General features: G+C 37.0%; 1 protein-coding gene across 2 annotated transcripts in view; it reads right to left on the bottom strand.

Annotated features, from left to right (window-relative positions):
* The window catches only part of LOC134538158 (protein disulfide-isomerase), a 63,585-nt gene extending 41,384 nt beyond the window's left edge, over positions 1 to 22,201 (bottom strand). Inside the window, exons 1-5 of one of the 2 annotated variants that reach the window (XM_063379223.1) lie at positions 21,898 to 22,201; positions 10,838 to 11,035; positions 8,692 to 8,825; positions 6,604 to 6,741; positions 1,579 to 1,809 (exon numbers count right to left, since the gene is read on the bottom strand). In XM_063379223.1, coding sequence (XP_063235293.1) covers positions 1,579 to 1,809; positions 6,604 to 6,741; positions 8,692 to 8,825; positions 10,838 to 11,035; positions 21,898 to 22,045 — 849 coding nt within the window. In that variant the 5' untranslated portion in view covers positions 22,046 to 22,201. The remainder of the gene's footprint in view (positions 1 to 1,578; positions 1,810 to 6,603; positions 6,742 to 8,691; positions 8,826 to 10,837; positions 11,036 to 21,897) is intronic. The other variant, XM_063379213.1, reaches the window with a different exon arrangement.
* Between the last annotated feature and the right edge of the window lie 459 nt (positions 22,202 to 22,660).

Below are 22,660 nucleotides of genomic sequence, written 5' to 3'. Positions count from 1 at the left end.
TGTGTTTACGTACGTGAATTTCATCATGGAAAGTCGCCACACCAAATTAAAAACTCCTATCTGGTCTTTTTACCAAAAAATGCCAGATAATGTGTCTGCACAGGGTAAACAATGCAAAAAGGTTTTAAAAACCAATTTTGGTAGCACATCTGGGTTGCTTTGACATCTGATGCAACATCCAAATTTGAAAAAAGAACTTGAACAGATAGAAGCAACACGGAAAGGCGGAAATATTGGGGAAAAAACTTTAGAACCAACTAAGAAGCAACTTCGCTTAGACGAAGCTTACAAATGGCCTTCAACACATGAAAGGGCCATTTCACTGACGAACTGTATTGGGGAATGGATAGCTGATGCTATGTTGCCATACAGTACAGTGGAAAATCATAAATTTCAAAAAGTCCTTAAAATAGCTCAACCACTTTATTCAGTGCCATCTCGTAACACTTTTTCAAGAAGAGTAATACCTGAACTGTACAACAAAACAAAGGCAAAAATGTCTGAACATATTGCCAATGCAATAAGTTTATCCAAAATTGCTTCTTTATCATTCACTTGTGATTTGTGGACATCTGCTAGCAACGAAGCATTCATGTCGCTGACATGTCATTTTATTGAAGATTTCGACATGAAGAAGTACTGTTTAGGGTGTTACAGCTTTCCTGGTGGACACACTGGTGACGCAATTAGTGAGAAACTAGTAGAGTGCTTCAATGAATGGGACTTAGAAAATGCAGGGGACAAAGTGGACATGTACATTGTGAGTGATAATGGACAAAACCTTAAGTTGGGACTTTCACTATGCAAACTTAAGTTTACGCAGCTGCAGTGCTTTGCACATACACTGCAGCTTGTATTGCAAGATGGTGTTAAAGTAACATGTGAGATCAAAGAGGTACTGAAAAAGTCACGTTCGATTGTTGGACGATACAAACACAGTGCGCGAGCAACTGAACAGTTGCATCGAATTCAAGAAGAACTAGATCTGCCGGTACTAAACTTGATTCAAGACTGTCAGACAAGATGGAATTCAGAGTTTTTAATGCTGAAGAGATTGTTTGACAACAAGATACCTCTTTCTCATCACTTACCAACACTGAACATGGACAATCTGCAGTTGAGTGAATGGAACCTTAGCAAGTGAACGTGTGTTTTCTTCTGCTGGGAACATTGTATCCCACAAGCGTATGTCCCTTTCCTCAGAACATACAGAGGAACTGGTGTTCATACACGAAAATGGAGGCATTTCATAGTATTGTTTATTTTTCAAAATATTTATTTTAATACTATGGCTTTTAAAAGTTAAAATGATATGGTTTTGATAGCCCATTTTTGAAATAAATAAATTTGCTTGGATACATATTGCACTTTTAAATAATTCCCGTTCCCGTCCCGTTTCATGAGGGAAATCATAGCTTCCCGCCTGAATTTTTCCCGAACCAAAATTACCTATCCCGTACAGCCCTAGTTTTTCCTCTTTCCTGAAAAATTTTACTTTATGGACTTAACATGTTTTGGAAATGGACGACTCGAATATTCTTCTTAACTTGACTTCTCATTGCTGCCATGAAACATTACCTGCTCGCGGAACTCCTTGGCGACGCTTCGCGCGTTCTCGAGCAGTGTGTCGAAGTGCCCCTCCTTCTGAGAGAGGAAGAGCAGCAGGTGGCTCTTGATCTCGCCACCGAATATCTTCTGAGCCGTCTCGTGGTTGAACTCCACGACCAGGGGCAGAGATTGCGACAGCACAAATGCCTTGATGTCCTTCTCCGACTGCTCCTTCTCCAAGTCCGCGCGCTTGTCGTCAAACTGCAACATACGTGTGACTCTCAGGTACACGTGAACACCACCAGTTTTCCTAAAGGGAAGATGAGAGTTGCAGGCATGAAGTGTATCAATAGTGACACGGTGAGAACAGATGTGCAAAACTTGAACAAACAGAGAAAGAAAATTACAGATTGTACACCATGTTTGGTTACTAGGGAAAGAAAAACTGTCCTAGAGAGTGAAGAACTAGAGCATACATATAACAGGCCCCAAGGAAAGACTACAATGGAGCAGTCGAGATTATACTATAAAGGAAATTGGAGGCATATTATCGATATAACCAGAAAAAGATAGCAATGGTGAGTTATAACTTTTTATAAATACTGAAACTGGAAATAGTTATTAATATAATCTAATATAGATTTATGTTTTTTTTGTGAAATTAAATTTTTAGAAATACATATGAATATTTAATTAACTAAAACTTAGTTTTTACCATGTATTTGTGTATTAAGTGAACATATTAATTATTTTTAATGTTTTTTTTTTATGTTTAACACTTTTAATTTTATGTATCAAAAGAAAGTACAGTAGAATCTCGTTATAGCGAGCACGGTAATAGCGAGAACACGGCTATAACGAGGTATTTTTGAGGAATTTACGGCGTGAGAGCTTGAAGCGTGCTTTTGTTATTTGTCTGCTTTATCTCCACCCCTCTCGCTCGCCACTAGACATCTTGCCGTTGACGCCTGTCACATTCTTCAGCCGTGCAGTCGCCACCTAAGTGTGTGGCTTTAAAAATAGAATCCCGTCCTTTCTTTATTTTATCAAACTTCCGTTAGTTACAGTAAAACCTTTTTATAACAAAATTGAAGGGATTAAATTTTGGCATGTTTGTTATAAAGGAGTTCTTTATAAAGGGGTCATTTTTTTTATCCAAAATCTCGAAAAAGTTTGTTTTTTGACAAATTTAATAAGGTATCGATAATAGGAATTTTGAAATACAGTAAACGATCCAAGACAAACACAATAGCCTACATACTGTACACATCAATCATAAAAAATAATAACATGGCACAATTGCAAGAGAATAACTTACAATTAGGCCCTAGCAAATAATATCAACATTTCACAATAAAAACAGAAAATTAATTGATTTGATTAATAAGGACAATCGGCACTGACCCATTAATATGTAATTCTGTACAGGTTACTGTACAATGCAGAAAATATACATCTACTTTTCTGAAAAGTAGTCCCGAATTGAAGTTTGCTTACAGCTGCTGATTTTCATTTCTTGTACAACTGCACACTCTACCTGGCGTAGTGATTTCAAGCTTGACTGATTGTTCGAACAATCTGACGTCAAAAGGAATATTTCGAGTACGTCAAGAGCAGAATACACATCTTTTCTTGATGGTCTGGTCACTTCAGCTTCAATCTCTTCACCTTCTTCATCTTGTTCATTATCCTTGCATGTTGGTTGAGTTTCATCTGTGGAAGATGAGCTTGTGATGACTGCACTGTCAACCTCAACAAAATCTTCAAATGTAGCACCTGCTGCATTGTTGGTAACATGCTTCCACTCATCCTCATCAACATGTTCAAGTGTTTCATCATCTATTTCGTTAGGGCTAACTTGAAAGCCTGCTCTCTGGAAGCATTTGGCAATGGAAGTTGCTTCAATGCTGCTCCATGCCATACATATGCGTTGCATTGCCTGTAGTATGTTCCACTTCATGTTTTCTGTATCTTGACATTCCATTTTTCTGATGAGGTACTGCACAAGTTGGCGACGGAAAATCCTCTTTACCTGCGATATCACACCTTGATCCATTGGCTGGAGCTTGCTAGTGGTATTTGGTGGGAAGTAAACCACTTTTACATTTCTCAGTTGTATTCCTTCCACTCTGTGTGCAGAGCAGTTGTCAAGAAACATTAATATTTTCCTGTTCTTACAACCCATTCGTGCATCTACGCTTCCAAGCCACTCACAAAATATAGATGAGGTCATCCATGATTTCTTGTTGAATTTGTAAGGACATGGCAGGTTCTTCACATTTTTAAAGCAGCGGGGTCTTGCAAATTTACCAATGACAAGTGGTGCCAACTTTTCTGTTCCATCTGAATTTGAACACAAAAGAACTGTAAACCTGTCCTTGCTTTTCTTTCCCCCGTGACATGTTTCCCCTTTCAGTGCCAAGGTTTTATCTGGAAGGAGGTTAAAGAACACACCAGCCTCATCTGCATTAAAGATGTTGTTTGGTGCATAACCGGCTGTAATTCCATTGAGTTTTGAAGTCCATGCTTCTTCTACTGCAGGGTCAACAGAGCCTTCTTCGCCAGAAACCTTTAAAGTTGTCAGGCTCCATCGACTTTTAAATCGGTGCAACCATCCATTAGATGCCTGAAAGCCTTCTATCCCCATTCTCAGTGCTTCATACCGTGCCTTCTCCTGCAGAATCGGCCCTGAAATAGGTATGTTTGCTGATCGTGACTCCATCAAAAAATCGAACATTTTCGTATCTAACGCTTCATCTTGGCATGGTCGATATTTCTTTTTATCTGTCCCAAGAAGAACTGCACTGTCTATTTTACTTCTGTTCGAAAGTATAGTCGAGAGAGTTGATGATGGTATTCCATACTTCTTAGCGACGTCAGATTCTTTTTCACCACTATCCACAGCATGCAGAATTTCCATTTTTGTGGCTAGCGAAATTGCATTGCGTTTTCTTTTACCCTCCATCGATCAAAACAAATTAATATTTCACTTCGTTAATTTCGTTGCAGTGTATCGCGCACACAAACATCACACGAATGTAACTAGCGGGCGGTAAAAAAAACTCATAACAGTCAGAGATGTCATACTTAAATGCAGTAATCGTCACCTGGCAAAACAGAGATGAGACTGCAACTGTGGCTATAATCGCTAGTTACTGTCGAGGTTTTTCTAAAATGTATTGTCGCAGCTATGGAATAGGTTTTCATAGATGTTTACTTTTTTCAATAGATGTGGTATGTAGCCTGTACTATGGTTATCTATGAAGCTAAGCCAATATTTACGTTGTGAAGTCGAATGTATACATATTACGCGAAAGCATAATACATACAAGGAAATATGTAGCTTGCAAACACTATATCGTGTTTAAAGTTATTTTAGTTCTCGTCCTATGGTAAAAGTAATTCGTAATAACGGAGTTACGTCATGTGGCGAAGAAAAAATGCTCGTTAATTAGAGGTTAATATACGTAAAAAATAATACAGTTTTGGCGGGACCATATTGCGTGTTCGTAATAAAGAGTTTGTCGTTATAACGGTGTTCGTTAGGTCGGGGTTATACTGTATCTGTACCGTGTAGACAAAGTTTGATATTGGAACAGAAACAACGTAAGAAAGTATTTTTTACAAATTAGAAATATGTATGTTTTTGTTTTTATAATCGCGTATATTTTCACGTTTTTTTTGTTGTTATCTTAAAAGAGATAATATTAAAAAGCCGCTCTAATGAGATTTAATTGTTTCTTGGTTAACAAAAACTATAATTGTTTATATTCTATTTACTATTATTTACGCGACGTCATACTGTACGCGTACGCAATACGACTGGATTCGTTGCTGCAACATAACATAGCAAATTATGCGGTATCAGAAGTAACGAGTAACGTAACGATAGTAACGAGTACAAATTGTTATAGTAACGAATACATACGGGTACGCATTTTTTCGTTACTTTTACACCTCTAGTAGGCACTACCGTATTTATTTCCGAATTGCTAGGACAGTTTTCTTGTAACTTTTGTTTCGGTCAGTTGTTGGGGTATTTGTCCGGGAAAGGGGTGGTGATGGTTTGAGTTTAATCCCAAATTTATTTTCTAAAAAAGTTGACAGGTTTCTTTAAATGAAAAAGTATAGTTTTCCAGCGACTATTTCGTTTGAGGCGTACGTGCGTTGCCGCAGCCGCACTCCTGCTATTTTGTAAGGAATTAAATCGTCGCGCTACACTAGCACCACCTGTTAGCAACATCCCGAACCAACATGGCCGCCAGCAGACAGCCCGCGTCGGCAATAGATAGCAGGTCAATGCTGCGTCGGCCGCGGGCTGAGATGCTATACTTACGTGGCGTGGTAGGGTATTCTGGTTATTTTGACGCAATCGGTGATCGCATCCGTACTTATGGGGTATCGTTTTAAAGAGAATTCACACATCTGCTCACAGAAATTAAGATTTCGTTAATATAACTTGTTATTTTCCAATTATACAGGTTTAAACACAATTTTTATGCTATTTTCGGTTAATTTTTATTTTTTGGGGGCCAAAATTTGTCCAATTCGGTTATAGCGAGGACACGGTTATAGCGAGGATCAAACCCGGAACCGTGACACCTCGCTATAACGGGACTCTAGTGTATGTAAAGTCCAATTAAGAAGAATTTTAATGAGAGAAGGTTTTGAGGTGATTATCTAGGATAAAACCAACATTCAAATGATGAATTTATTTCATCAGTGAGTTCAGAAAAAAAAAACCAAACAATTAACTTCTTTTGTCAAGTTAACACTTCTTGTTGTAATATTGTCAGTCAGAACAGTTGCAAAATAAGCTCTGTTCGAGTTGACTTCTGTGCAGAAGCTCTGTTCGAGTTAATTTCTGTGCAGTGGTGGATGAGAATACTGACAGCAATGCAAAATTGTTCACTTAAACAGTAATAAACTATGGATTAATATACTATCGATATACACACAACACCCAAAACAATTAATTTAACAAGTTCAGAATGTTGGTAGTGTCACATTTTACAAATTGCTTGATTCTGAAACCTGGGTTGTGTTCCCACCCACCTCCTTGAAGAGCACGACCCGCTCCCCCTCCACACCGTGCTCCTTGAAGACCGCGTCCGAGGAAGTGATGGCGAACGGGTAGTCGTCCACCGATCCCGCCACCGCCAGGAAGCTCTTGGCAAAGTCCGAGGCTGGGTCCTGCAACACGTAGGGTCACGCACACCGCTCGGATCATCTCAGAGGCACTGCTTGCTTATCTCCACCCGCACGCCTGGCACATATTTTGGGGTTCCTAAATATTGCAACCATACATTTACATATGTTTCAAGGAACTAACTTTTCCAAATCGGTGCATGTTATGTATTGCAATTTTATTTACTTAATACACACATATTAAAAGTACAAAATTTTGAGGAACTGTGATTGAATAAGTACAAAGATAAACATAAATAAGCCTAGCAAATGTTGCCAGTGTTGAATTTTTTTAATTTACTACTTTTCCTCCAATATTTTTTAATCTTTTTCTTTGAATACTGAATCTTTTGAATACTATAAATTCTGTGGGATTCCAGGATTCTACTGGCCCAGTCCTACTTAAAAATGTGGACACATCATTTTATGATTTTTTACAGATGGGAAGTGACTACAATTTACTTCTGTAGTCCAATTTCCGTAATACAGTAGAACCCCTGTCATACACTTTTCAACGGAGGGCACAAAAATGGTGTATGATGCGGGAAAGTGTATGAAAAGGGAATCTAAATAATACATTTAATTTTCGATCTAGCATACCAGCACAATGTCAGATTAAACTTAAATACATAATGTGTAACCACCAGAAATGTAAAATACAGTCCATAATCAAGTAAAGCTGACATGAGAAACAGTGGCCTTACAAAATGTTATGAAGTCCTTTCTTGGAAGGGGGGAAAAGTCACCAAGCCTAAACTAGAAATAAAAAAATTAGGCTATTGTAAAAAAGAAAATCAGAAATTTTTGCTTGTTTGTTTCATTTTACAAACAACTTTATCCAACAGAACAATTTTCAATAAAATTTTATCTTGAGAAACGTAAAATCCAAAACAATCCGATCGTAAGAAAACAATAACAAACGGGTATATTCAGTTCAAAGATTAATGAACGCACAAAATATGAGATCCGTGCCTTGGTAAAGCGCATGCACCATTTTCATTATCATTGCTAGTTTGCGCCACTAGTCTCACTAGGTGCTGGCCATAGATGTTACTAGCGAAGTGCACAGTCTTCCTGATACTATCCATATCTATGGTGCGATAAAGTTATTTTCTTACGTTCGCAAAGGTAAACAATGAACGTTTTTCAAAATAAAAGCATTAAAATATAGTTTATCCGGAGGAATATAACAAAATTTTGTGAATTTTAGGACTTTTCCGCTTCGTATAAACGTATGAAACGGGAAATTAATGATTTTATAAGTGTATGTTCCGGGAAAGTAAACCATTGTAAATATAGTACTTTAGGCGGGACCAAAATTAATCGGCGTATGACACGGGAAAATGTATGAAACGGGAAAGTATCATCGAGGTTCTACTGTATTTCATGATAACAAAATTAAATTAGAAAAAAAACTAAGAATTCAACATGTTGGGTGAAGATTGGCCATAACCTTTTGACATGGAATGATCCCACCATTTGTTTGGAGTTATTTTTTTAGCATCAAAATCGCTTGGCTGGGATACACATCCAGATCTTACAATGTGAGTTGTGCAAGATGTTTGCAGACACCTTGTGACCAATTTCAGGACATTTTCAAAACCTTTAAACAAAATATTTCAGAATTTCCTTTTATCAATGGGTGATTTTTTAATCTACATACAAATGTACAGATTTATAAGTTAAAAAACTAAACCTTTTCAGAGGTAATTTCCTCAAGTGATCAACTAAAATGACGCGCCAAACCACAAAATGCCAGTTAGCAAAAAGCAGCTGGAAATTAGTTTCTTCAATAATGAGGCTAGTACAATTGCATGATATCCATCTTCCCCGTTCTCTGCCCAAAAAAGTTCTAGTTATAAAATATGTAATTACTCACTCATCATGCATGTTCACATACATTCAGACGACTAGGCAACGCACGACGTGCTCTGTACAACTGTATGAACAACCAACCTTGAAGAAGCCCACAACGACCACCTTCGACGACTTTATGAACTCCTTGGACTCGTCAGCGGAGTTGAGCTCCTTCGCCGGGGGCCCGGTCTTCTTCACCAACCAGTTGACGATCTCATCAGCCGTGCGACCGCCTGTAAGAGAGTCACACACACCCTCACAAGTATTCCCCACAAGCAGCGGGCATTCTCAAACTATGTGCTTTGCAGTCCACTTAACCATAACTTTTGAGAAGAATGCATTTCATCGGAGATTGGAGAACTTCTGATCGCTATAGCAGGCACATAAAAGCTGGTTTACTATACAAAGTTCATTTGATAAGAACCAGCACAACAACCAGTTTATAAGAAGTAAAATCCATTATTGCTTTTAGAATATGTATCACTAAATTAACACAAAAATAGAGGGCTCTGACCATTTCATTAAGTGGATGTGTTAATTTGTAAAATAAAATATTATTTTATAATAAGCCATAAGTTGAAAAAAAAAATTAAGAGCTGATATTTAATTAGAACTGATATCTTCAATATGTTGCACACTAAGTGATTTTTTTGCAGCCCGTGGGCAGTACTTTAGAAATTTTTTTGCCCTAAACCTCCATCTACAGTGGACTGCATATCATCTCTTTATGAGGGCAAATTGTTTAATGAATCAGTAACAAGCACAAGATTACAAAAAATTTTTGTACAGTGATACTCATATTTGCTAGTCATGCATATCAAAATATTAAAAATTTTCAAGATAAGGTTCTTTTTCAAAGGCTTGTTTCATACATGTTTACATTACTATTCTTTACTATTAGGTACAGCAAAATTACTCTAATAAAACCAGCTAGAAAAGCTAATTATCATTAAGAGTGTTAAGAAATTATACATACAAAACATTTGCAACTACGTATATAAATTTTGCTAAATTTAGAGCCTAATATATTAATTTTTATTAAATTTGTGACATGCCTTTCAACAGCTGAGAAGCCTGTAGAACTGTTGTTGGTTTCTATTCAAAGTGCTTATCACAATTATGACCAGAACACAGTAATAGCTAGAATTACTCATACAGTCTTTGTCTGGTAATCAGAGACAGATTGTACTTCCTGGTTCTAATGTTAGTACAAATCAAAACCTTCTATGTGCTCCATATTACACAAACAATAGTAAAAATACATAAATGTTAAGCAATAAAGAATATTGGCCATTATCAGCCTAGTATAGGTAGTATCAGTTTAATGTTTTAAAAAAGATAGGGTTTCACAAACGTTACACAATATTTTAATGCCTCAGATTGTAATGTCAGGGCAGCAAGCATTATAATAAAAATTTCTCAGAACAGTAATGTTTCACTTTAAGTTGTGACCATATTTTGATATTATATTGCTCATTACAAGTTAGTTTATGGACGTATCCGTTTCTTGGACAGACTATAAATGAGGTACAGAAAGTAGTTTCATAGTTTAGAAACTTTTTTTTTTTTCCAATTCAAGACTTCAATATCTTGCATATAATTTCCACACCATACCGTTTTCAAATGAAAATTTTTAGATTATTTTTATAATCTTACACAAAATTTCTCCTTTGCTTATGAAAACTGTTTAACAAAATGATGACAATGACTTAAAAAAATATTAATTTTCATGTTTAATTTTATTTAAGGTATATAACTGATTATTAGAAACAATATTTCGACATGGTTCTAATGTGATAGTACAGATTGCAAATATTTTCAAATGCCATAGTTTGCATCCAGACAGAACTATGCACTAGCTGGCTGTATACAACTAACTATGCCATGGGGCTCCATCTAGTGTGAGTGTTGCCAGACAGTCTCACTGATTTAGTAAATTACAATTGGAGTTGAGGACTTTTCTCCACAGTCTAAACAGGAAACAGCTTGTAATAAGATATTATGCAAGTTCCAACAAGCTAGGCTAGTGTTGAGTTCCCTGATGTATGTATTTATTCATCTGGCCATTAGTGCCGTTTTGTGGGTAGCCCTTTAAAATGGTTTTAAGATTAGATGTTATTTAAACCATCAACCCTTTCAGTCACAGTCATTTTCTAAGATATATTTTTAATTATTGGTTAGTTTCCCATATGTTTGCGGCTCAGAGTAAGCAGAGGAAGCAGTAACACGGGGACGAGGGGCTCACCGCTGTAGTCGATGGGCTGGCCGCCGCGGAAGAACTTGAGGGTGGGGTAGCCCCGGACGGCGTGCTCCTCCGCCAGATCCGTCTCCTCCGTGGCATCCACCTTGGCCAGCTTGATGGCGGAGCCGGCGTCCACCAGGCTCTGGGCCGCCTTGGCGAACTGCGGCTCTAGCGCCTTGCAGTGCCCGCACCACGGCGCATCTGCAACCACCGTGTTGGCCCTCCTGACACCTGCCTTCCTCTGCGTCTAGCTGCAGCTTCACCTTCATTTACCACAAGCCAAGTTGCTCCTGGGAACAATGTTCCTCAAAGCTTTCAAAATAAAATATATTTTGGTAGTTCTACAGCTTCACATCACAAACACAAACAATTCCTTTTTTTTAATTTTAATATTTTATTTTAAAATACAACTGGATATGCAATCTAACGAACAATTACCTAATACCTCAGGTCTCCAGATCTCTTAAAAGCATTCACTTTTCATTGCAAATGTCTAGATTAAGAGAGATGGTAACCTAACTCATTTTTTTTCTCATAAAAATGCAAAGCACAATGCTTCAGTTTTCACCTGAATCTGGTTATGACAGAGGTAGTGAGGACAGCTATAATGCATCAAGAGCATCCACTTAAAAATTGTTGCTTAAGTCCAAATGAAAAATTTGAAAATTAGTAAAAATAATAACCAAAATGTACAGTTTAAAAATAGCCCACAAATCTAACCTTTTTAAAGTTAATAGTGTTTAATATACTTCATCCAAGATTTCAAGATTATTTTAAAAAACCAAAATTTTCTTCTTTACAGTTATTGCAACATATGCCCAAATACTACACTAATTATAATTTATGTACATAATATAATCAACAATACATTAATAAATAGTTCAAATATTATTAAATGAAAACTATCTGGGAAACTTCTAATGGCTTATCCAAAATACAAGCAGGTTAAGACAAGATGAAAGATGATGAAAATAACTGGGCTTAATCTTCCTTACTCTATAGGTAAAGTAACGCTGGAGAGTTGCATAGAAAACCTTAAGAAGACTCGTCGAGATCACTGTGGGTACTGAACGCCACAATTCACAAACTGGTGTGTGCACTGCAGTCTTGCAACATGAGCCTGGGCCCCAGGGTGGGTCCCACAGAGAACATTTTACATTTACAGCTTACAGCAAACACTGTAAAATCAGTACAAAAAATATTCATGATCATGAAAAATACCCCATTTACAAAACAAAAAAAAGGTGTATATATATAGCATTATTAACATAGCCATACACACGACTTATGAAAGAATATAAAATCTAGGCATATACGGCGGTTTAATAAAAATATCCCATATAAATTGCAGTATACCATTATATAGTAGTAAAAATTCAAAATGCTGAGAAGGGCTAACAAATCATAAAAATCAACCAAAAAAAAAAACAACTAAAAACACTACTTTTAAGATTTTTTGAAATCTTTTATTATAAATGTGTTACGGCCTCTGGTAAATAATCAAATAATAACTAAACACTGGTAATGTTAAATCAGCTACACTAATATTACTGTTTGTTTAATTTAAACTTAAATACGAGTTTTATTAATTTAACAGACCAAATCAACTTTTCACTTTAATTACTCTTATTTCCCAGAAGTCACTACTCTACACATTTTCCTTTCCTAATTATGACATTTTCGATTTCTGTAATTCGTCAAAAGTTTTTCCAAAGGGGAAAAAATTACAAAAATGGAATTTTTTAAACTAATGTTCTTTAATCGTCCTGCTAAAGTATTTTATAACTATTAAATGTTGCTAACCTTACTTTAAACAACCTTTTACACCATTAAAAAGTATTTTTAATGTCCAAAAGTTAACATTATTTTAAATATAGTTAAACCAACCAACTGTTCCAACAGTAAACATTTAGCAAACTATCTGAATATCACAATGCAGTTTTACAGACTCATTAATCTGAGAGAAATTTAAAAATAACATTCTCATATTTTTTTTTATAATTTTTTTCTTTTTGCAGAAGCCACACTTATGCAGAAATACCAATGAATTAATTGGTTATCATGTGGTACATGATACTTGTTTTAATTTAGTACGTCAAAATATCCTGGACTTCGAACTTTTAATAAACCTAACAATGAATTATGATCACAAATTGAATACAAAGGAAAAAATTTCCACAAGACCTGACATTATTTGTTTGTATTGTGATATTTTGCATTTTTCTTTGGCCATGATCATTGGATGCACTAAATTAAAACATCAAACATCATGTACCACAGGATTAATGTATACATGATCACTCCATCAGGAGTAAGGAATAAATATGAATACATGATAGGGAACAGTTACCATTTGTTTAATTAAATGAGTTCTGGAATGATATATTTACAATGATAATCTTCTACCATTATAAAACCACTTCAGCCAATCTTAATAGTACCTTACAGAGAAACCACATTCTAAAAATTGATAGACATAAAGAGCCAGTTCAGCATTCACATCTTGTTTACCAATAAATCTCTTGATAACCTTGAAGTTGCATAACTCCCGAACCAACACATGTGTCTGTAATCATCTTTGACGTGTTTCAAAACCAACTCATAATAATTTAGTTCAGAAGCTGTCCTGGAAAAAAAAAATTAATCGAAATTCTGAGCATTGTTGGGAATGCTTCAAATGAAGGGTGTATACTGCTCAAAATGGAAAGGAGGTGCATTATTAGGAATATGACCTTTGTCATGGAGCAGAGGGTACATGGTGCTATACAATAACAATCGCAAAAGAAAAAACTAAATCTATCAAAAAAAATTTTTACAACAAAGTTTGTGAAAACCAGTTTCAAATTTCCAAACTATAGCCAAATACTGTCAAAGGGACAATATGGGAAATTGGCAACCAATACGCGATACAAGTGATGCCAGCGAACCTGGTGGTGTGGAATGTACCTTCATTTTTAAGTGTGTGAAACTAGTTACAGTAGTGGCATCTAGCAGCGTGGATTGTTAAATAGCTTGAAAGCAATGCAATAAGTGTCTCATGCTTCACCACTGCTAATTGGCTAGAGTTTCCCGTATTGTCCTATTATGATATTTGCTACAACAGCTTGCTCCTCGTCAATGAAAATCCACTGATGGCGAATGCTAAGCATGACTCCTTGAGCTAACCTGTTTTCACCAATAATGCTTCTTAGCCAGGTTTTATTATGCAATAACAAAAGGAAAGACATTGTTTATTTAAAAAATAAAAAAAATCCTTAATTTTTGGACATGGTAAAATTACACACCCTTGTTTCTAATGTTTCGTAAGTTTACAAAAAGTACGTAATTCCATTCAATCATCCATCCCTGTCCCTTTTAATTTTTTTTGTGAAAGAAAAACTTTTCTATGAAACATATGACATCAAGAAAGGTGGCCAATAAAAATTAAATGGTTGGAATTAAGTATTTATACGTTCTTTGAATGATTTTTGCAATAGGGAAACTGATTTAAAAGATTTTCTTAGACATGCAACATTTCTTGTTTTAAATATCTGTTATTTGAGTAACCACAAGCATAAACAAGAAATATGAATACACAAACTTTCAGCAAAACAGCTAAAATCAGCAGATTTCAAATGTCAAACACATAGCACAGAAAATTCAGTGGAAACAAAACCAGAAAATAAACACTAACAACAATCTTGTTTTATTTATTTTATTTTAAATATTGTTCAACCCTATTTTGAGGGGGAATGATACAAGTCAAATATAATACATAAAAAATATCATAAGAAACACAAAATATAATATTACATTATACTTAAAATGAAATCATACCATTGATTAGCTGAAACTATAAGAAATAATAATAATAATAATAATAATAATAATAATGTGCACCATATTCTATACAACCACAATAATGTAGCATAAATTTACATTTTGGTTTAAGTCATCCTACAATCTTTAATATACCTATTTGTTTTTATTTTCACAAAATTTTCAATATATTTAAAAGAATAGAAAAACAATTCTTGTGCTAGTCTTTGCAACTCTTTTGCAAAAAATATTTTTTGTTTATATTTTTAACATGTTGTGGTAAACTATTGTACAGACAGATGTCCACGTTACAGATTTTGACATACTGGCTAGTTTTTAACAATATGTATTGTGAATGTGCATTTGTGCCATTTTAAGTGGCTGTCAATTTTAATACCTAAAAATTTTGTGGAATTTTTATTCCTGTATTAGTTGACCTTTCTATGTATTAACAATGGGTCCAGGATACTGATTTTCTGGTTTTCAGTGTGTTCGTGTACTCATCTGTCTTTTTCAATCTTGTGGTTTCTCTATGGCATAAAGTTAATCCAGCAATGGCACATGTCCAAGAATATCTTTTAAATATAGTATTTGTTTTAATATTGATACCAATTAAACAGAAAATGTACTTGTTAGGGTAGTATTGGATTGATTGATATCTTTTACTTGCAATTGGGCTTTCGCTCTGTGGCAAGGGGTCCTGCCCTTTCTCTAACTCCCACTCCCCCCCACCATTCTTACCCCCAGCCAATTCCACTCCCTTCCAGGCCTCATCAGGGAGGCTTGCCTGCCTCTTTCCAATAGCCTCCACTACTTCTGGAATTTCCAGCCGTGATCTCTCCACCCTCCAGCAACTCTCTCCCTTTATCACATTATACTGTCTGGCTAACCTTCCTTTCCATCCTTCTCCTCCCTTTAATGCTTCCCACCCCAAACTCAATCATTTCCATCGGACTATCCATTTCCTGCTCTTGCCCTTTCCTTCTCCACATTCCCAACACCCACCTTGCTGCTCTACGATGCATCTTCACCAGCTCCCTTACCCGTCACTAGGTAGGGGTCCTAGATTTGTTGTGGAAGTTAAGGTGTGGTTGTTTGACAAGTTGTAGTGAACTAAGACATTACATTACAAAAATAAATAAGTGAAATAAATTAGTTTGTATGTGAGTTTGGTGATTGAATACTGAAGAATATAGTAAGATAATGCAAATGGCATGCTATAGAGGGACAAAATGTGAAAGGAATGCTTTCAGAACAGTAAAACTAAAGGAATTAATTTTATTTAAGGTTAAGTAGTAAATGTCACCTTTAAATTTTTATTGGCAATAGCGGTAAAATAGATACTTCGAATGGATAAAAATGTTGGTGGGAGAGGGAAAATTAGACTCAAAAATACTATTTAGTTATTATAAAGACTGATACTATGGAATCTGATACAGTGTTACAGTATGAATGTTTCCCTCCAGTTGGCGCGGTGTGCAGAACATGACGAACTGCATCCCTATGTGGGTAACCCATCAAAGACACAGCCGAACCCTATGAGATGAGCAACCCACATAAAAAGAATGTTTGCATTGTGGATATTTTTCAATCCAGCCATCTGATTGGCCTGCCTTCATACCATCATAACCACCTACAGCAAGCAGGTATAAATATGCCCATACCGGGGCCTCAAAGAGAACAGTGTGCAATAAGACCACAATGAGTGACAAAGGGTCATTCCACCAGATTGCGTGTTGCACATTCCGACTCGCTCCACTGCCGCGAGGCTGTCCAACCCCATGAAGAAAAGTAGGCTACGATATGTAAACAACTGAAAATCAATGAACAGCAGCTTTCTATGAAGTGTCAGCTTGTTCCAGAGTCTGGAGCAGGACCAGTGGCCAAGGTCTTCTACTGAAGCAGAGCAGCACTGCCAGCTTCGGGGACAATTTGCCGAAATTCACAAGTCATCTTGTACATGGGAGAACTGAAGTCAGGACCATAGCCATCCACAAGAGGGCATTACAAGTCCGCCATCACCTCGCCTAGGGAGCTGCAGGGTGGGGTCCAAGGTGGTGACCAAATGCCTGGAAGACAACTCCAGCTGAGAGGTCCTCACCAACTTCCACTGGATGCTGAGACCAAGTTATGTCCTTATTATAGCCATACTTACCTGCTGTGTTACTCCCGGGCACGCTCAAGTGTTGGTTATGGATTTTAAGTCTCAGGAGCTTAATTCCTTCAGTCAGCAAACTTTGAAGCTATGACTGACATAGGATTGTTGGTGAGCCAAGAACATGACCACCATCAAGCCCTTACGTACTAAGAGTTGTAAATAGCATATTATATACATAAGTACGTATATTTTGTGTTTCGACTTGCACGTTTTACATTGTAAAACTACAAAACAATATTTTATTGCAGCAGGCAAAGTCTTATAATATTTGTGTCATACTTATTTAAAATATTTTCTTTCGCTATTGTACATGTGAAAGCAGTTAAAATTGTAATTATAGATGTATGGCTGGAATATCCCGTAACTTTTAAACTCAATATTAGTTTAGGCAGAGATAGTCAATTCAAGCTATAGCCAAAATGAATTGTAAAGCCATTTGTTTACATGGCAATTATGCTTCAGTATTTTATATGTAACTTCATTTACAGAAATAGTTTGGTTCAACATACTGTATCTGTTTACAGACACTCCTGTGAAAGAGGCTACACGCTCACTCGCCAGGCAGTCATTTAGCTTAAAGAGCCGCTGCTTGCTGGGTCGCGGAGCAAATGTCTTAAGCAGGGTTTAGGTGTTACTGTAACCCAATTCGGGATCCATAGGCTTGTTAATAAATGCAGTGTCCATATCCATCTTGCTTTTATCTTGTAATTAATTTTAAGAAAAAAACAACCCACCAACAGTTACCCCAACTGTTACAACTGAAATAGCCTACATTTAATTTGGTAATGTAAAGTAAACTATAATTCCAACAATCCAACTCATATATTTAATTTGGTAATGTGAAGTAAACTATAATTCCAACCATCCAACTCATATTATTTTATTATACCAGAATGAAATATTTTACAATAGTAGAGTAAACTAAAAATACAATAAAATGTATAATGTTATGGCATTAAACTTTTGATTTGTTTTCTTATGGTTTCAACGTTTCCCACCCAAAATACCCATTTTCCCGTGCTTGGCTTGACTTGGAGGGTAGGCATCGATGTACAGGAACGGTGGAGGAATTTTAAAAATGTGGTGGGAGATGCTCAAGAGCAGTATGTACCTAAAAAAAAAAATGATAAATGTGGGAGGGGACCCACCCTATTATGGAAGGGAAATTCGGAAACTAAAGAGGAAGGGTAGAATTTTATATGCGTTGGGGAAAAAGGAGGGAAAGAAGACAGCAACAGAGGAGCTGAAAGAAATAGGAAAGCAACTGAATAGAGAGATAAAGAATGCGAAGGAGGCCTATCTCGGGGACCTGATGGTACAGGGGACCAAAGGCAACTGGCATAAGCTATATGGGTTTGTTAGGAACACGAAGGGCACAGGGACAGGGGTTCCAATTCTGAGGAATCAGGAAGGTGAAATTGCAGCGGGATCCAAGGAAAAGGCAAACATGTTGGCCACGCAGTACATGTCAGTGTTTGAGAAGGGAAAACAGTGGGAAAGGAAACATGCTGAGCCAAGTACAGGGCGACACGAGAAACGGCTGGAGATCAGGAAGCAGGAAGAAATTGAGAAAGTAGTGAAAAGGTTAGACAGCAGGAAAGCCATAGGCAAGGAAAGGCATAGGGAATGAGATGGTAAAGCTGGGGGGGGGGGAGGGGGGGCAAGCCATGGTGAAGTACCTGGAGTTGTTTTTCAGTAGATCGCTGCAGGAGGGCAAATTGCCACAAGAATGGAAGGAGGCGGTGGTGGTACCTATACTAGTGTTGTAAAAAAACAGTTTTTTTTCAAAGCATGTTTTTTTTTAAAAAAAAACCTATTTTATTTCACCAAAATAAATGTTTTTTTTTTTCATAGATACAATAAAGATTAACTATAAAGTATGAGCTACAGTTAAAGTAAGAAATAACAATAAAAACTAATGTTTGTTGAAAATACCTACCATAGTTTACAGTAGCGGATCCAGAGGGGGGGCTAAGGGGCTCAAGCCCCCTCCAAAAGCATCTGGGTCCACTATTGTTTTAGTGTTTGCCTTGATAAAGCCTAGCCTCAGTTGGGTCAAGCCCCTCCCAAACCAAAATCCTGGATCCACCACTGATAGTTTATTATAATTTAATAATATATTTTTTTTAAACTGCCAACTACCCATCTTACAGGTTTAACAGCACTTAACCTCACTTTTTGGCAAAATACCGTGCAAAAAGTGAATTTTTCAGCAAAACTTTCCTTTGGGAATCAGTTTCCAAAATAACGCCAATAGCTTGGTGGAAAGGATTTTGCAACAGCAGAGAAGTTTCAAAGTTGGCAGTAAGGTTTTTGGAACTTCCTGCAACTTCAGCTGCCTGTGAAAGGAGCTTCAGTACGTATGGTGGAATTCACACAAAAAAAAAAGAAATAGGCTCACCAATGAAAGGGCAGCAAAAATTGTGTTTATAGCACACAACTTAAAACTTCGGAAAGAAGATGTAGACACAAGCGTGGCACTGGCAGCTCATGAAGCCAGCCCCAGTCCTCGACCTCAAGCGCTATCCGTCCCGAATGTAGCCAACATGGATGAAGATGAATCGGATGATTATTCGGTTTGGTCGGTTCCGGTTGACAGTGAATCTGATACTCGGGAGGATGCGTCTGAATCAGAAGAGATGGACTTTTAAATGTGTGTTGCAGACGGAGTGGACTTGTATGTCTTATTGTCTTGTGTTGTGGACTGTGGTTTTTTTATTAGCAGTTTTGGAAAAATTATTTTGCGTATGTTTTCTGACCTTTGGCTATGAAGACTATTGGCGGATATATTTTTTTTTGTCAATTATATAACATTTAATTATAGTGTTAGAACTTACTCTTATTCTTTTTGCTTTGTATTGTTTTCTGTGCTGTGAAACAGTGAAACTATACTAAACAATGCATTAGTGTATTTCTCGAGAATTACACTTTTATTTTTTTTTTAGTATTTTTTTAAAAATAAAACAAACAAGTGCCTACTTAGTCTAAACTTTATATCACACATAAACTTATGTTTAAATATTTAATTAATGTCTCGTTGACTTTTAGAAAGGATGCAAAGGAACTTATTTTTAAAATAAAAAAAAACCTGAAAAGTGAAAAAAAACTAGGGCCAAAGTATTTTTCCTAAAAAAAACCATGGATTTTTGAAGGAAAAAAAAAACTTGCTGTTTTTTTTTTCATTTGCAACACTAACCTATACACAAGAAGGGGGGTAGCAAAGAGGACCCAGCCAGCTATAGAACAGTTAGCATCACGTCGGCAGTAGGTAAGGTAATGGAGAGGTTAGTGCACAGGCATCTAGTAGGGGAACTGAACAAAAGGCAGTGGATTGACAGGAGACAGCATGGATTTCGGAGGGGAAAGTCATGTGAAACTCAGCTGGCGGGCCTGTTGGAGGAGCTGGTGGAGGGGGTAGATAAAGGTCTGCAAATTGATTACAAAAAGGCATTTTATAAAGTTCCTCATAAGAAAATGATGAAGAAAGTGGAGGGGGCTATAAGTGACAGGAGGGTGGTGGGTTGGATTGGGGACTTCATAAGCAAGGACACAGAGGGTACGTGTGGAGGAGATGTCGGAGGAAGGAAGGGTTACGTCAGGGGTGCCGCAGGGCATTGTGCTCGGCCCACTGCTCTTCACTATAATGATGAACGATATAGGTGAGGAGATAAAAGGGCATATCAGGCTATTTGCAGACGACTGCGTAGTATACATGGATGCTGAGACTATTGGCTACAGGATGATCTGAAAAGGCTAGAAAAGTGTGTGGAAAATAATGGCATGAAAATAAATGTGGGTAAGACAAAAGTGGTCAGGTTTACCAGGAAAAGGAAGATTGTCAGGAATGTATATCGCTGGAGGGGAGACGTGATAAGTGAGGCCACAAGTTATAAATATCTAGGGGTGGTGCTGCAAGGTAACCTGGGGTGGGGGTAGCAGGTAGACAAGGTAGTCAAGAAGAGCAGACAGGCCCTGGGCATGCTGGGACGAGTGCTCAGGGGTAGAAGCAGCATCTTGCGTGATAGGCCTATAAAACTATGGTCTGCCCCATGCTGGAGTATGCCGCAGCAGTGTGGGACCCATACACGGCAGTACTTGAGAGGGAGCTGGAGGGGGTGCAGAGGAGAGCAGCTAGATGGGTGAAGGGCAAGTGGAGGAGAATGGACAAAGAAGGGAAGGGGGAGTGCAGTACCACAGAGATGATGATAGGATTGAGATGGGAGAGCTTAAAGGATAGAAGACAGGAGAGACTGGTCAAGATATACCAAGTGCTGAGTGGAGTGGGAGGATGGGGAGAGCTGGGGAAACAAGTCAAAATGGGAATGCCTAGAAGTAGGAAGGAAAATACTAGGAAGGTTTTCAAACAGAGTAGGAGAACAGAAAGGGGAAAAAATGTGATGGTCATGAGGACGGTAGGGGAATGGAATAGGCTGGAGGAGGAGTGTGTGTCGGCTGGGAGTGTGGATCAGTTAAGAAGAAGAGTGCAGGAAAGTAGGGCGAATGCTTGCCACCGGACACTTCTGTACCCAATTGCCGCTATAATAAAAAAATTAAAAGTAGGTATATTAGGGGTGATAATGAGGTCAGAACCATCATTTACAAAATTAACTAATTTTTTTTAAGCCCCTGAAAAGGTAAAAAGACAACTATCTCACAACTGATTCCCAGTAATTTGACTACCTTAAAGGCTCGGGGAAAATGAGGAAAACCAGTCAGGACAGGGGGGGGGGGGGGGGCCACACTTCCAATACATTTCACGAACAGCTGTTGCAAACCCACACATCATACCTAGGCCTAGACCAAAATATTAAATAAATAAGCCGGCCACGTGAAAGTTTTCCCGACATTCTACCAGATATACAGCTAACGTCACCCGGCACATAGCACTAATGGACCAATAAACGCAAAATGCTGGCCTTATCAATGACGTCAGATCTTGTATCTAACATTAGAGGTTAATGAAAATGACAGTAAAGTATACTTCTGATTTGAACCAATGTTTCAATTACTATCATCTTAAAAGCAAACAAATTTGGCATTCACTCTGAGAAATCCCTGTAATACGTAATCTACGTTAAATATTTAATTTTAAAAATTTGATACTTACAGAATTCTACGAGGACATGTTCATTATTCGAAATGGCAGTCTTGAAATTTTTACTTGTCAACACTAACACACCTTGATCACTTTTAATTTCTTCATCGCTTATAACAGCACCTAATAATGTAAAAAATATATATAATACATACTTCATGTTTACAAAAAAATGAGTACAGTCTGACAACCAGGAGATGTACTACTAGCAAGTGAGGAGTGAGAACTGCTGCTAACAAAAACACAAAAATTTCAATGATCTGAAACGTGGCTACGTCGACTCGTGTTGAACCCCCATTGGCCACTTTTCTAAACACGTGATAAGCTTTATGACAGTTCATTTTCATAGAGTAAAATTGGTGAGAGAGATAATTACGCGCATGTATTCTAATTTAAAGGTGAAATAAATTTACTAAAATATCAAATCGATTTTAAATGGTTAGATGAATTGTACCAAGGATAAATAAAAATTGAAACAACCTTGATTTAAAAATGCCAATGTTGTCAATTTGCTTAATCGTTTTGTTCGTGTCTTCCATCAGCATCATCATCATCATCATAATCATCAAAATTATTATTATTATTATATTTATTATTTAAAATCAAAGTAAATAAACATTATGGTAAAATTTGACCTAACAAATTCTGTAAACATGAGTGTTCAACTCTGTGTTCAACAAGCAAGCCAGCTACTGGGTGTACACTGGACTCACTTTACAAAGTAGATACCAAAGATTATCCACGTAGATACGAAGACAACATATAAAGTATAAAG

Source organism: Bacillus rossius, chromosome 1, assembly GCF_032445375.1.
Source record: "Bacillus rossius redtenbacheri isolate Brsri chromosome 1, Brsri_v3, whole genome shotgun sequence".
In the NCBI taxonomy this organism is placed as follows: Eukaryota; Metazoa; Arthropoda; class Insecta; order Phasmatodea; family Bacillidae; genus Bacillus; species Bacillus rossius.
This window is presented reverse-complemented; position numbering and strand designations above follow the sequence as displayed.